This window comes from Ursus arctos, unplaced genomic scaffold (assembly GCF_023065955.2).
Source record: "Ursus arctos isolate Adak ecotype North America unplaced genomic scaffold, UrsArc2.0 scaffold_7, whole genome shotgun sequence".
Lineage (NCBI taxonomy): Eukaryota > Metazoa > Chordata > Mammalia > Carnivora > Ursidae > Ursus > Ursus arctos.
In genome coordinates this window covers 27,218,072-27,232,667 of record NW_026623089.1, presented here as the reverse complement: position 1 = coordinate 27,232,667, position 14,596 = coordinate 27,218,072, and the positions used below count along the sequence as shown (strand labels likewise).

At 48.0% G+C, this 14,596-nt stretch overlaps 1 protein-coding gene across 25 annotated transcripts in view; it reads right to left on the bottom strand.

The window, feature by feature from the left end:
* SEC31B (SEC31 homolog B, COPII coat complex component) overlaps positions 1 to 14,596 on the bottom strand; it is a 39,526-nt gene that overhangs the window by 6,565 nt on the left and 18,365 nt on the right. For 9 of the 25 annotated variants that reach the window (XM_048219199.2, XM_048219204.2, XM_048219200.2 and 6 more), the window contains 15 exons: positions 13,874 to 14,104; positions 11,866 to 11,940; positions 11,064 to 11,163; positions 10,369 to 10,547; positions 9,979 to 10,105; positions 9,465 to 9,610; positions 8,566 to 8,739; positions 7,690 to 7,851; positions 4,930 to 5,107; positions 3,966 to 4,280; positions 3,651 to 3,709; positions 3,204 to 3,350; positions 2,789 to 2,908; positions 2,238 to 2,309; positions 864 to 2,005 (listed from right to left, as the gene is read on the bottom strand). In XM_048219199.2, coding sequence (XP_048075156.1) covers positions 1,826 to 2,005; positions 2,238 to 2,309; positions 2,789 to 2,908; positions 3,204 to 3,350; positions 3,651 to 3,709; positions 3,966 to 4,280; positions 4,930 to 5,107; positions 7,690 to 7,851; positions 8,566 to 8,739; positions 9,465 to 9,610; positions 9,979 to 10,105; positions 10,369 to 10,547; positions 11,064 to 11,163; positions 11,866 to 11,940; positions 13,874 to 14,104 — 2,265 coding nt within the window. In that variant the 3' untranslated portion in view covers positions 864 to 1,825. Of the gene's footprint in view, positions 1 to 863; positions 2,006 to 2,237; positions 2,310 to 2,788; positions 2,909 to 3,203; positions 3,351 to 3,650; positions 3,710 to 3,965; positions 4,281 to 4,929; positions 5,108 to 7,689; positions 7,852 to 8,565; positions 8,740 to 9,464; positions 9,611 to 9,978; positions 10,106 to 10,368; positions 10,548 to 11,063; positions 11,164 to 11,517; positions 11,617 to 11,865; positions 11,941 to 13,873; positions 14,105 to 14,596 lie in introns of those variants that run through there. The other 16 variants (XM_026493879.4, XM_026493884.4, XM_048219202.2 and 13 more) reach the window with 6 other exon arrangements.

Genomic DNA, 14,596 nt, shown 5'->3' with positions numbered 1-14,596 from the left:
TAAGAGAACAAAATGCCATTAAAATAGCCTTCTACCCCCACTGGAGTCAATGAAAACTTCATTTCACATGCTAATCCCCCACTCCGCCCCTTCTCTTCTCACAACACCTTTCCCGAAAGTGTTTGGGAAAAGTCTTCGCAGTCAGTACACAGCTCCCTGCAGCTCAGACTTCTCCTTGTGTTAGTTCAGGGCCCCAAGTGGGGCTCTCGCTCCAGCAGCGGCTTTTTTCTCCCCCCCTTTAATTTAAACAAAGACTTCGGAGTTCATCAACCTCCCACTGAAATTCACAGCTGCTGAACAAACTAATCCCCTCTCCCTGCCTTTCTTCCCTTCAATGGGCTCTTGGCTTCAAAGACACTTTGGGAAAGGACTTTGCTGGGGCTCACACTGCTTCATCAATAGAAGTTAGTGCAAGTATTATCTGAAGAGCAAGTGGCTTTACAAACAAATACTGCCTAACAATCCCTTCCTCCCAAACACACACATCTAGCCCACAGACATGATGGGATCTACAACAGGATTAGAGATAGTACCCCCGGCTTCACACCCAGCCCCTTTGTGCAGCTGAGCTCAGCCCTGAAGTGGTGTGGGGAAAACCCTAGAGCTGAACGTCAGGCACGGATGGAGACACACACACACACACACACACACACACACACACACACACACACTAGAGTGGCCACAGATGCTACAAGGCTTTCTCCTTGTACCCTCCTTTCTTCAACTCTCTGGACTCCCCATGTGTCCTCAAGCCTCTCTCCTGCCTTACTGGGGTGCAGGGAGCAAGAACAAAGAGGCTAGGAAGAGAGGTATGGGCAAAATAGGACCCAGAGGAGACAATAATTGGGAGATGACTGAGGAAATCAAATGAAAGCAGCTTTATTGCCCATTAAGTACATCAGTGCTTCAAATGCAAAATTCAACCATGAAAAGTACAGCCAAAGAAGGCAGCCCTGAGACATGTGGATGCTGAGGAGAAGGGCCTCCAACCCTTGAGGAGCAGTGCTAGAAAATTCTTTTGTTAATATGGCTCCTATTCCAGAACTGGGCTGATGATCACAGAATGAACGGTTGAGAGCCTTGGGCCAGGGCCAGGAGTCCGACAGGTCAAGTCAGGACCATTCCCCGCAGGTAGTGGTCCCTCTGCTCCTGTTTCACAGCCGAGGCCAGCTCCCAGCAAAAAGCAGTGCATCCCCTCTACTTTCCGCCTAACCTAGCCCACCCTTATAATACTGGCAGAAGAGAAGGTCCTTGCAAAAAGGGCCAAAGTTCCTCCTCTTGGTTCTGCTCAACACCCACCCCTCATGTCCATGACCTGTTCAAAAGATGAACAACAGTCAACTCTAACCCAGCCTCCATGGCTCAAAGAAAAAAGGACCTGGAAATATGAAGTCAGAGGCAAGAAGGTAAGGTCAGGCTCATAACCCACAGAAGGGGAAAAACAAAAGCCCCGCAAGATGGGTACAGCAGAGGTAGACTTGGAGGTAATGATCCTGCTCACCCCCTCAGAAGCCACTTAGAATATCCCTGGGGGAGAAGACGCCCTGCTCCGGGTCCTGTCAAAGTACAGTATCAGGGAAAGTGAAGAGCCAGCTCTCTGCTCTGCCTCAGAGGCTAAGAGAGCCTTGGGCAGATTCTAGAAGGCCACGCATAAGGAAAGCAGGCACTCTGCTAGTTTAGAGGCAAGCCCACAGCATCATATACCTGGCAGCAAGGGAAGAGGGTGGGGAAAAACAAACAGAATCTATTCCGAAATTCCCCCTTTTCTGCAGGGAGGAGTTAAGTAACAGCAGAAGTAGCCTTCTGGCAAGACAGGCTACCTGGTTTACATGTGCAGCTTATGAGCAATGGTGAGGACAGCCTTCAGGACAAGCATGAAGCTGGAGACCTCGCTGAAGCTGCTGCAGCCCACCACCTGGGCATGCACCGCAAGGCCCTGCTCAAAGTTTCCTGCGTCCACACATCGGGCGACCTCATGGAGCCCAGCCAGGACATGAGGCGAGAGCTGTGGAGGGATGGATGCTTAGGTCAGGGAGCCCAACCCATCCCCCACCCTGGGAGCATGGAAGGGTAAGACAGGATTTAAGTTCTGAAGCCCAGGCCGGGCAAGATGTCTATGTATGTATTTTGTGGGGAACCCAGGTCAGTGAGTCCTATGGGAGAGGACACTGGGGTCCCTTTGGCCACAGGTGATGGTGGAGGGCGGGGGGCAGAGGAGCACCACTAAGTATACTCACTGTGCCCTGGCAGAGCTTATCATATAGACTTTCTAGACGTTGGGCTGCCTTATCCAGCTTCCGTTTTGTCTTCTGCAGGGAGGGAAATGGATTGTGACTCCAGGCCCTAAGACTAACACTACACAGGACTATAAAGAATCACAGTATGTCAGAGCTGGAACGACTTAATGCTACTGCTTTCATTTCACAGGAGAGGAAATGGAGGCCCAAAGAGGGTAAGTGACTTGCTTAAGCTGACACAGCCAGTACACGAATGGCAGGTCTCCTTACTCCTAGTTTGACCCTCCCTCCAGTGCCCCATGCTGCCTTTCCAAGAGTTAAGCCTCAATGCTGCTGGGCCCTGCTACCTAGGTGCTAGACTCAGACCACACGAGAACCGCCCACCCCCACCCCCCGCTTACCCCACATGGATATCAAGTAAGTACAAGTCACAGACAGGGGGCCCAGGGACCATGAGAAAAGAGTCACACAAGGAACTGACCTATAGCTCAGGAGTCCTGGGAACAAGCTATTGGTGTGAGGAGGACATTGAGGGGAAGGCTCAGACTTACTAAGTCAGTGGCAGACAGGGAGCAGCGTCGTAGAAGCTTCTCAAAGCTGGTCTTCAGGGACTGATGCTCTGGGGGCAGCTCCTTCCTTTCCACCTTCTGAGGGGGCCACTGCTGATGTTGCTGAAGAAGGAGCAGGGAGACAGGATAGACTGGCAAGCTGTCCTTCTCATAGATTCCCTATGGACTAGTCCTCAGTGATTCAGTGTCACACTGCTCCCACTAGAGCAGAGTTGGGGAAAGGGGCACCACCTCTTCTCTGCAGTAAGAACATTTGCTACCTGTCTACACCAGTTCCCCAGTGCAGAATCGGCCTCCCGCTTGAAGAATGAGGCCCATCTACCATGCTCCCTGCTTTTCTATACCCAAGGAGAGTTGGAAAGTTTCCAAGAGGAGGGGAATGCACTGTTCCTCTCACCTGCAGGCTGAATTCTCCTGGAGCTCCTGGGGGAGCATGGCCCACACCAAGGACAGAAGGCTGTGAGGAAAGGACCCCTCGTGGCTCAGGGGTGAGGCTCATAACTGGAGCAGTAATCGGTGCTAAGGGCATAAATGTCTCTGGTAACTAGAGACAGAGAAAGAAAGGCATATGAGTCGAAGCTGAGAGACTTCCTAGCCCTGCTTTCAGAGAGCAACAGAAGTTCTGAGTGAGCAAGGGGACAGAGTAGCGAGTAGGGAACCAGGAGTTGGGGAGACTGATACACGCATGCAAAAAGGAAAGAGGAGATGGCTGAGGTGAGAATGAGTGGAAAAAGGGACAGGATAGTGTGTGTGCCTGATAAGGGGATGGGCTGAATTCTGGAAGAAACTAGAATGTGGGTCATTAGTGAATGTATGAGGGGCAGGTGGCAAGAGATGAACGGACCTTTTTCCTCTGGAGGTTTGCCCTGGGCACTAGGGCATTTTTCAAGGAATCTTGAGGTCCTGCATAGCACAAAGATAGAGGTATTTAGGGGCACAGTCAGGAACCCTGGAAATTTTCAGTTTGAAGGCCAGTAAAATTATTTTAGTTGGCGTCAATCACACCTCCCTTTGCAGACCAGCCATACTCTCAGTTGCCATTCTCCAACCCAATGGCCCCAATTCACTGGCATGAGGAAAGATTCCTAAGGTGGTCGTGGAGAGGGGAAGAGAAGGAGGCAATGACCCAGAAGACAGAAGCCATGGAAAGAAGACTGACCTGGGTGAGCAGTCAAGAGGCCAGTAGTCGGGAGGGCACAAGAGCATGCAGCACCTGGCCCTCCTGGAGAGTGTGTCACAGAGAAATTGACAGGAGGGGCTAGGGACTGGAGGCTTGTAGGGCTGACACCTGGTAGTCTCACAGGAAGCGAAGGGAACAGTCGAGTAGTCTCAGCCAGGGAGGTAGAGGCAGGCTGTATGACGTCTGGGGGTACCATGGGTGGAGGTGCACCGGGAAGAGGCCATGTTCCAGGGAACCCCATGGGGTTAGGAACTTGGGCTTTTTGCCCTCTTAATAGTGGTGACTCAAATAAAGCTGAAAAGGAACAGAAACAGGTCATTTTCCACCAAACTTCAATTTGGGAGAGACTTGGAGCTATCAGCGAAAAATAAGGCAGCAATAAAACAAACAAACCTAATAATGATAATGAAAGAGTAATATATGTGTATGGAGATCTACCATTTACAAAGTACTTTTAACTATTCCTCATTTGAGGGGCGCCTGGGTAGCGCAGTCGTTAAGCGTCTGCCTTCATTCGGCTCAGGGCGTGATCCCGGCATTCTGGGATCAAGTTCCACATCGGGCTCCTCCGCTGGGAGCCTGCTTCTTCCTCTCCCATTCCCCCTGCTGTGTTCCCTCTCTCGCTGGCTGTCTCTCTGTCACATAAATAAATAAAATCTTTAAAAAAAAAAAATTCCTCATTTGACCCTAAAAACAATCCTGTGGGGTTGAAGTGACCAATATAATAGCTATTCTCACTTTTCAAAAGAAACAGTGGCAAATCTCTTGCCCTTAGACACAAAGCCAGTAAGTGATAGTACTGGGGATTCAGACTTCAAATTGTAAGCTCCTCTCACTACATAGTACACATAATGCTTCCCAAATCCATTCTGGCCATGCCAACTGTTTTCCTCTGTGCTCTGTCCAGACAAATCTCGACTCACTCACTCACTCACTCACTCACCAGGCCTTACACCAGACGCCAAGGGCAAAGGCTGGGCTGCCTGGAGCTCAGGTGCCCTGTAGTCCCTTATAGTCTGTGTTTGGGAGCTTTGATAAGGGCCAGGATGGGAAGGTATCAAGGGTGTCACTAGTGATGACTGAGGTGTGAAAATCCTTGGCCTTGGAGATGGAGCTGGAACCTGTGAAGAGAAAAAAGGGTCAGTACTTGGAAAGGAAAAGAAAGGTAAGTAATTGAAAAGAGAAGAACAATAAAGAATATGAAACAAAAAGCCAGCTCTTAAAATAAAAAATCAACAGAACTGATTAAGTCTCTGTAAAAAGTGACAAAGGGGTGGCACCTGGGTGGCTCAGTCCATTAAGCATCTGCCTTCGACTCCAGTCATGATCCTGGAGTCCTAGGATCCCTGTGTCAGGCTCCCTGCTCAACGGGGAGTCTGCTTCTCCTTTTCCCTCTGCCCTTCCCCCTGCTCATGCTCTCTCTCTCTCTTACTCACTCTCTCTCTCAAATTAATAAAATCTTAAAAAAAGAAGAAGAAGAACAAAGTGCAAGGAATTATTCTTCCTCATGTCAAGACTTACTGTATAGACGTAGTATTCAAGACAGAGTGGTACTGTCAGAGGGAAAGACACACAGATCAACAGAATAAAATGGAGATCTGAGAAATAAATCCATATAAATAGGCCCAGTTAATTTTTGACAAAGGAGCAAAATCAATTCAATGGAGGAGAGATAGGCTTTTCTTTTTTCTTTTTTTGAAGATTTTATTTATTTATTTGACAGAGATAGAGACAGCCAGCGAGAGATGCAACACAAGCAGGGGGAGTGGGAGAGGAAGAAGCAGGCTCATAGCGGAGGAGCCTGATGTGGGGCTCGATCCCATAACGCCGGGATCATGCCCTGAGCCGAAGGCAGACGCTTAACCGCTGTGCCACCCAGGCGCCCCTTTTTTTTTTTTTAATTTTATTTATTTATTTGTCAGAGAGAGAGAGTTTGTGCACACAAGCAGGGAGAGCAGCAGGCAGAGGGAGAAGCAGGCTCCCCGCTGAGCAAGGAGCTGGATGCGGGACTTGATTCCAGGACCCTGGGATCATAACCTGAACTGAAGGCAGACTCTTAACTGACTAAGCCACTCAGGCATCCTGAGACAGCCTTTTCAATAAATGATTATGGATATCCACTGGCAAAAAAAAAAAAAAAAAGAAGAAGAAGAAGCTTGACCTAAACTTCACACCATATGCAAAAATGAACTTAAAATAGAACACAGACTTAACTGTAAAACATAAAACTATAAAACTTTTAGAAAGAACATAGAAAAACTTTAGGGGACTGTGGACTGGCAAAGGCATAAAAGACATGATCCACAGAAAGAAAACTATAAATTGGACCTTAAATTAAAAATTTTTGCTTTGTGAAGGACCCTGTTTAAAAGATAAGAAGACAAATTCTTGCATAGTTATACACACACACACACGCACTGGTGCAATATGAATCTATGGATTGTACTAATATCAGTTTCTTGGTTTTGACATTGTACTATGGTTGTGTGGACACTGGCAGGACGTGGGGTGGGGATGTGATGCATGAGACTTCCCAGTACATTTCTTTGCAACTTCCTATGAATCTGTAATTATTTCAAAATAGAAAGGAGAGAAGAAGAGGCAGAGAGACAGAAAGAGTGGGGATACAAGAAGGAAGAGGAGGGAGGGGAAAGAAAGAGGAAAGAAGAAAGAAAATTAGGGTGAGAATTGAAGGTGGGACAGGATGAATCATCAGAGCTTCTGCCTGATACCTCTATTTACCATCACGCTGGCTTTTGTTCCCCAGTCCCTCCAGCAGGATCCTGGTATCCTAAGTTAAAAGCACCCAAACCATCTGGGCACTGCGGCCAGGAACCTGGGGGTCAGTCCCCCCACTTCAAAGACTCCTCTAACCATCACCAATTTCTGTCAATTCTACCTATTTAGTATCTTAAATCTAACTTCATTCTCCAGCTCTAGGTCATTTCATGTCCTCATCATCTCTTGCTATTGCCTCTTAAATGCCTCCAGCCCTGCCCTTCCTAAACATATAGCTAGTCATTCCCCTGCTTAAGACCAGTCAATTTCAGGGTCAGATCTAAGGTCTTTAGCACAAAATTCCAGGTCCTTCCTGCTCTATCTCTTACCTGTTATTCCAGCTTCATCTAACTCCCCTACAACAAACACCTCTTTTGCAGCCCCATTAAAATATTAGTAGTTCCTCAAATGGGCTTTGCTTACTCTCCCTTCAATGCTTTCGTAATACTGTTCCCACTGCTTGAAATAGCCTTTACATACTCCTTCCATTGCCTAAATAACTTTTAATCTTCAACACTCAGATCAAACATGATATTCTAAAACATTTCCTAAACTTCTCCTGCTCCCCCAAAAACTAAGTTGCTTTTTTCTATGTGATCCCATGGTCCCTTATCATACCCCAATCATGGCATTTATGAATTTTACTGTACTTACTTTTTACATATCTATCTTTCCACTAGACTATGAACTAATTAAGGGCATGAATCATGGTTTGTCCACATTTCTGTTCTAAGAGCCTAGCAGTTGTCTGACAATCCGTTATTAGAAAAATAACTGAATCTATGCTCTACAAAGTTGGGAATTTTCATTTTTTGTTCACTAATATATTCCAAGTGCCTAGAACCATGCTTGGTATCTGATAGACATTTAGTAAGTATTTTTGAATGAATGAACAAACGAATGAACAAACCAAACCAGGTCTTACCTGGTGAGAAGACTGGAATCCCAATCTGTAAGATGATGTTTCTTTAGAGTGGGGGGTAGGTCCCACAACGACCCGGGGAAAGGGGAAAGGAGGACACTGTTGGCCCAAGACACCAGAACCCTGGGCATGAAAAAGTCGATCTCTCAGCTGCTGAACTGGTGGCTACAAAAGTTATAAAAATGAAGAACTGTGTTAATGAAAATTAAAACAATTGAACAGCCTTTCTTATATGCCTGGCCCCATATAGCATTCAAACTTCAGTTGGCCCTCTACACTTCAGCCACCTTAGAGGACTCAAAGGTCCCTAATCCCTGCCAAGCATCCCTCCTTGCTGTTTCTTCTGCCTAGAATGGCCTACAACTGCTGGTAAGCTACTTCTCTTTTTTTTTTTTTAAAGATTTTATTTACTTATTTGACAGAGAGAGACAGCCAGCAAGAGAGGGAACACAAGCAGGGTGAGTGGGAAAGGAAGAAGCAGGCTTCCAGGGGAGGAGCCTGATATGGGGCTCGATCCCAGGACTCTGAGATCACGCCCTGAGCCGAAGGCAGATGCTTAACGACTGAGCCACCCAGGCGCCCCAAGCTACTTCTCTTTGAAGGTCCAGCTCAACTGTTTTAACCACTGGGAAACCTTTCTTGACTGCTCTGGGCAAAACCAGCCCCTTTCCTAGAGACCCACAGTGCCTAGTATAAGCTTCTGTTATAACACTGTAAGTTACTGACATCTGATTCCCCCCAAGGGACTGTGAGCTTCCTGAGGGACTAGATCTCATTTATCCTAGAATTTCAGCATTTGCATAGTGCCTGGAACATGGAAGTGCTCAGCCAGTGTTAGATGACTGAAATGCTTTGCTCTCTCTACGTGGTCCCACTCACCTGAGTACAGACACTGGGTAGGTAGCTCATGGCAGTGGCCAGGCTGCCCTGGGCTGCCAGGAGGTTAGCATACTGGGTAACCCTGTAGGTTGTGGCAGGGCCTGAGCTCACCCCGTCAGAACCCTGCAGTAGCTCCAAGCTCTTATTAAGGACCATCACCTTCTCCATCAGGTCCTATAGGAACAGGGATAAGCGCAGTCAGGTCTCTTCAAAGCACATCCTGCTCTCTAAGACCAGGCGGTTCACCCAGGGACTTCCCACTATGGGCATGAGGGCACCTGGCCATGGCCAGATATAGGCAGCAGGTGATGATATGTAAGAGACGTGACAGTTAAAGAAGAGCCTCTTGGCCTCACCTCCCAAGCTGTTAGCATTTGCTTCAACTAGGTCCATCTGGGTCTTAGACTCTCATACATCTCTGCCTCTTTTTTTGCTTTCTTTACCCTTTACTCTGCTAGTACATCATCAACTTCAGGCTCTGTTATACTATTGTTTCATCTGTGACTTTGTCTTCCTATGAGTCTTCTCTGGTTACCTGTAGAGTGTCTGGTACAATTTAAATCCACAGAAATTTTCATAGCAGCTAATAGGAGGCCCAGGCTCACAATTATTCAAATAGAGAATAAACTTGTATAACCAAACCTAAAGTGGGAAAAAATTATGAAGGTTAATACCTAAGCAGCTGTTGCTCAGTCTCCCGACTGAGAAGGACAGAGGGAGGTGCTAGCTCATCCCTGGGAAAAGGTCCCAGACACTGAAGGCCCTTTTCTCCTCCTTAATATATTGATTCCAGCCTGGGTACCCGGAAGACTTGTCTCTGATGTCCCTGCACATCCCTATTAATAGCCTCTCCTAAGAGCCTGGTATGGAGTGACCAGTGCCCTGCAGAGAAGGAGTACCTGTAGAGCCAGAGGGGATGAAGCCCGGTGGCATTTTGCCCAACACTCCACCAGCTGCTCCACACTCCCTGAGCACACATAACAGAGTCTGGCTTCAGAGGTTAGTGCTCTGCCACCCTCCTGCTCCATGCGAGTACCCAGCATGTCTGCAGAGAGATGGAAAGTTCTTTAATGGCATAGCTTTCTTGTGCTTCTTCTCATTCTCCTGTTTGAAAATAGGTGGAGGACCATGAGCTGTGGGACAAGTAACCAGTGGCTTTGGACAATACTGAGGCCAATATTGCTCTACAGTGAAGGGCAGAGCTCTTGCATCAAGATGTAACGAGAAAAAGTAAAACAGGACAATACTTGATCCCTACTGTAGTCCTTGCCTCCGAGCTGAACCAAACCTGGGCCCTGACAACACAGCCTGGCCTCCCAGAGCTCAGGCTGCTCCTGTGCCTCCTCCCTCAGCATGTCTGTTAACTCCACGCTAGAGTCACACCACTCCATCCTGAAACCTAGGGCTACCTACCACAAAGCTCAGGGAATTTCTCTGGCCCGGAGTATGTCAGTAGCAAGGCCAGTGCCTCCTTCCAGTTCTGCAGGCTACAGGCACACACCATATCCTCCCAATTCTTCTGTACAACACAGGCTAGCAGCTATAATGGGCAGAGAGGGAAGGAGGTCATCAGCCATCCACCCACCACAGGCAGTCAGAGTCACACACAGGGACATGCTGAGGAAAGCTGCTGGTGAGCAGGCTTCCTATTAGACCACTGACTAGGGGTTGGGGGCGAGGTAGGGGTGGTTGGAGTGGGAAGAAAGAGAGCCTGGCAGATCTTCTAAATACCAAGGTGTAGGCATCCACCTGACAAAGTCCAAGTAATCGCCTCCCCTCCTCTCCTGCACAGTGGGCAGTTACCGAAGAGATTCTGGTTTTCTTCTTGGCCCAGTAGCACTCCTGTGTTTGTTTTAGCAGATCTGCGCCGCCAGCCTGGGCCAGGATGATGGCATCAGCAAAGCGCTCTTCCTTCAGACACAGCTCCACAGCAGGGCGCAGTTCTCCAAGCAGGAGAGCCTGGCTCAGGAGTCCATCAGTGTCTGCAGGCAGAGGCACCCCCTCCAGGTTCACCTGCTCTCAGACCCTAGCTTCCTGTCCCCTACAGGGCCCACAGTATACCGCTTCTACCTCTGTATCACTCAGCCTCCCTTGCCCAAAACAAAACTCCCAAGTTTCACTCCTCAACAACAAAACGTAGTGGGCTGTCCCAAGTGCCAGGTCCAGTGGTAACTCTCTAAGGACAGGGCTCAAGATGAGGGAGGGCCTCCTAACGGCAACATCAGAGGTATAGTGTGTGTTTGCTCAGCAAAAACAGGGTCACAGTCTTTTAAGTAAGAAAACAGTAGAAAAAAATATCTTGCTAGAAGGGCTTCCATAGGAAAGACGTATCCATGAAAATCCAGAGAGAGCTCTAATCAGTAACAGAACCACCCAGCATTTGTGATGGTGGGAGGGAGGCAGGAGGCAGGGGACAAGCAGAAAATGTTCTCAAGTCCAAGAACTCTAAGCCCACCTACTCCCACACACAGCGTTTCTCTCCCTCAGGATCAGTGTACCTTCTGTGATGGGGATCTCCCATGGAGCCATATTCTGAGGGACCAGCTCATCAAAGAAGGATGAGGAGGCAGAGGCTTCCTCTGTGATGTGTTTGGAGGTCTGTACAAGAAAGAACAGAGGTGGCAATTTTGGAAATGAACTGAAAACAGAGAGAGAGCTGGCTTAGTAGCTCTCTCTGGGAGCTCTACTATCTGGCCCTTAATGGGTAAAGCTGAAGAATAACCAGATAAGATTTGAGACAGGCTCTAGTCCATGGTTAAAATAGCTCCTCTCCCAGCCCAAAAGCTTATGCACTCTGTGTCTCACTGGGGTTCCAAGAAGTGAGGAGTTTGAAGACTTCTACAGAAGCCAAGCACTTTACGAGAGCAAAGAAAAGGGCCAGGAAGGGGCAGATGCCCTAAAGGCAGGTCTCCTGTGTTACCCCACGTCTGGCTGTCTGGGCTCCAACCACACCTGGCTGCAGAAGGCCTGCTGTCTGTTACTATGGAGATCATCTCCCTTGGACTGAGGGCTCTCACCCAGTCTCAAGTCACTCTTCAAACATGCGGCCATCTGTAAGGAGAGACCTATGAGTACCCTCTTCCCAGCACAAGGTCAAACACCTATTATGTTTTCTTCCCAGTTCCACTCCGCACCGACTGGACTCTCTAAGATCCTTGGACTATTTACCTGGGGAAAAGCCTACCTCCAAAAGGTAAAATGTCTGTATATGCATTAATGAGATCACTGAGTTGGTTTCCACCGACAGCATTCTCTTCTTCTCTGCCTCAAGTACAGGCTTCTGATGTGAAAGCAGCTTACCTTCTTCTGAAGCTCATCTTTACTGTATCCTAATAGTTTTAGAAATTTCATTCTGGAGTCTTCCTCTAAGGTCACCTAAGGAATCACAGAACACACAAGTCCCCGTTATATCAATGTGAATGACCCTCTCTTGCATAAGCCGAACATCTGTGTCAGTGTACCTTCTAATATAGTTCTTCATACTACCAGAAGTGCCCTACTGAGGCCAACACCATCTGTCCTCTTTTTTTCCCTGATTTGATCCTGCTGGGCTGGAGGCATGGTGTTAACAAAACCCTCTCCCGCTTCTACATGAGAACTGGACCTTCTGTTGACTTACTAGATCTGTTAGCCTGGTTACCTGGTGGAGTCAAATGTCAGCTATGTTTCCAGACAACATTGCTTGTGATGGATAAATTGCATCTGCACTGGAACTATACAAACTTAAATAGCATCTGTTGACACCATGCTCCAGGCTTCCCTGATTGCAAGGACTCTTGTAACTGAACAGATCTCTTGTACGGACTCTAGAAACATTTTTGAAGTGGGTACAAGAAACACTGGCTCTTGTGGGCACGAGGCTTCTAAGCCGGGGCCACCTACACACCTGCCTTGTGTGCATCTCGTCACCTTGCACCTGATCTGTCATTCAGGGAGGTGAAGAGGAGAACTCTGAACTGCTGCATAGGCTGCTGCAAGAACCCCCACAGAAGAGCACCACCTGCTGCTGCCCTGCCAACAAGCTGTGGTTTCCGTCCCACATCCTTCTGAGGAGACTGATGCCAAGTGAACCTAGAGTCTTGTGAGTCTAAATATCTAGTTGAAAACATAGTTTGTTGTGGAAGCTGCGTACATACAATAAACAAAGGCAGCTTACCCACTCAGTGTCTCAGATACTGGGGACCAACACTTCCTGAAGCCCTACCCCCATCTGGGTTAGGTGGCTGGGCCCTTCATTTGCCCTACACAGAACCATGACTTCTGACTACTGTTTTTCTCACAGTGTCTCAGGGCTCCCTCCTTCTCCCATACTCATCCTTTGGAAATGTTCAGCCACATTCAGCTTCAGGACCATCATGACGGACAGCTCTTGGGTAGCTTTTTCAACCAGACTCCCCTCTGTCCTTAGGTACTGCTGCCTCCTTTGTTCAGAAGAATAAAGGCTCAACTCCTGATGGCTCCCTCTATTCTCTTTCCCATTCCACCATTCCTGCAGCAGTTGCCTGTATTCTGCTTACAACAAAAGCATCATTTCTTATTCCTTTCTTCCCATACCTTTTTCTAGCTTCCCTCTACAGCTGATGATCTTTCTCAATCCTGTCTCCTTCCCAAATTCCTCGTGTCTACCATCACAAAGTTCTACTATGTCTGAAGCATAGACCCCAAGCCGTTCTCAGATCCCATGGGACAGACTCTGTCCTTTCTGCATTATACACTATGATCCCAAAACTTTGAATAATCCTCTCACCGCCCGTCCGGTTGGTTCTCTTTCTCCCTTTAGTTCTCTCCTCCCATCTGCTCAATTCCTCTGACAAGTGGAGCAGTCCTCCTGATGTCACGCACTGGAACTTGAACCATCCCTCCAGAGTAAATTGGGACTTAAGCCCTGAGTCCCACCACAATAACTTGCCTTGGGTTACCTGACATAAACTCAAAGCCTTCTCATGATGATGCCGCCTTCCAGACAATCCTCTTTCCTTCCTTCCTTTCCCTTCTCTCTTCCCATCACATTATCTGCCCTTTGGCATGGCATAAAATCCTTCACCTTAGCCTTGGTAAAGTATCTAGGACATCAGCAATAGAAGTAAAAAAGGCAAATGTCACTTGTACCCCTCAGCTTCCTTAGCTGCAAAAGGTCTCTGAACCACTGGTAAAAGGTGATGGTTCTGCGTCCAGAGGGTGGTATGGTGTAGCAAAAAGCCTGAGAGGTCAGGGCCCCTGTAATCTAGGTCACAGTGTGGCTGTCCATCTCCTAGAGTTGCCGGCTTTGCGGAAACACTTCAGAGGAGCCAGCCTTCAGGCTTCCTACCTTCAGGAATTGCCAGAGCATCTTTTCACTTTGCAGTGGTGTTTGTTCAATCTTGTTCTGACAATAATTCAGGAGATTTCCTGATCCCAGGGCCTCCCGCAGCTCAGTTGACCGCCTCAGGAATTCAGATTCTGTGATGACTTGACTAATGAAGACTAGGCGGAGGCAAGGCTGTGGCACCTGATGGGCAGGGGTGCTGGGGAGGCCAAAGGTAACCAGCTTCCCCCCAAACTGGTGAGGAAAAACAAGAAAGGTAAAGATCACATCTTCTAGCTAAAAATTAACACCAAGTCCACATCACAGGGAAGGCTGTTTATTCGTCAACCCTAGAATAGGAAATCAACAATAAGAACTCCTGGGGGTGGAAAAGGATCAGGAAATGAGTAGCAAATGCGCCCCTATACCAAAACCACCTCTACATTTTTAGCACCATCAGCTTAAAACTCCAGTGCAAGGTACTCATCTTCTCACCTGTGCTGGTAGCACCATTCTCCCAGTCACCTGGACCAAACGTCTTGGCATTATCACAGTCTTTATACCCACCACAGCCACAGCCCCGTAACAGCAGTCTTACCTCTTCTTGTGCAGTGTCTCTCACGCAGGGCCCCTCTGTCCCATTCCCCGTGCTTCCACAGCCAGGTTATAGGAATAGGCTGCTATTCTGAGTTTTCCTCCTCCAATCCAAGCCTTAGACTACCACCCTGTACCTATGGCTGCTTAGGA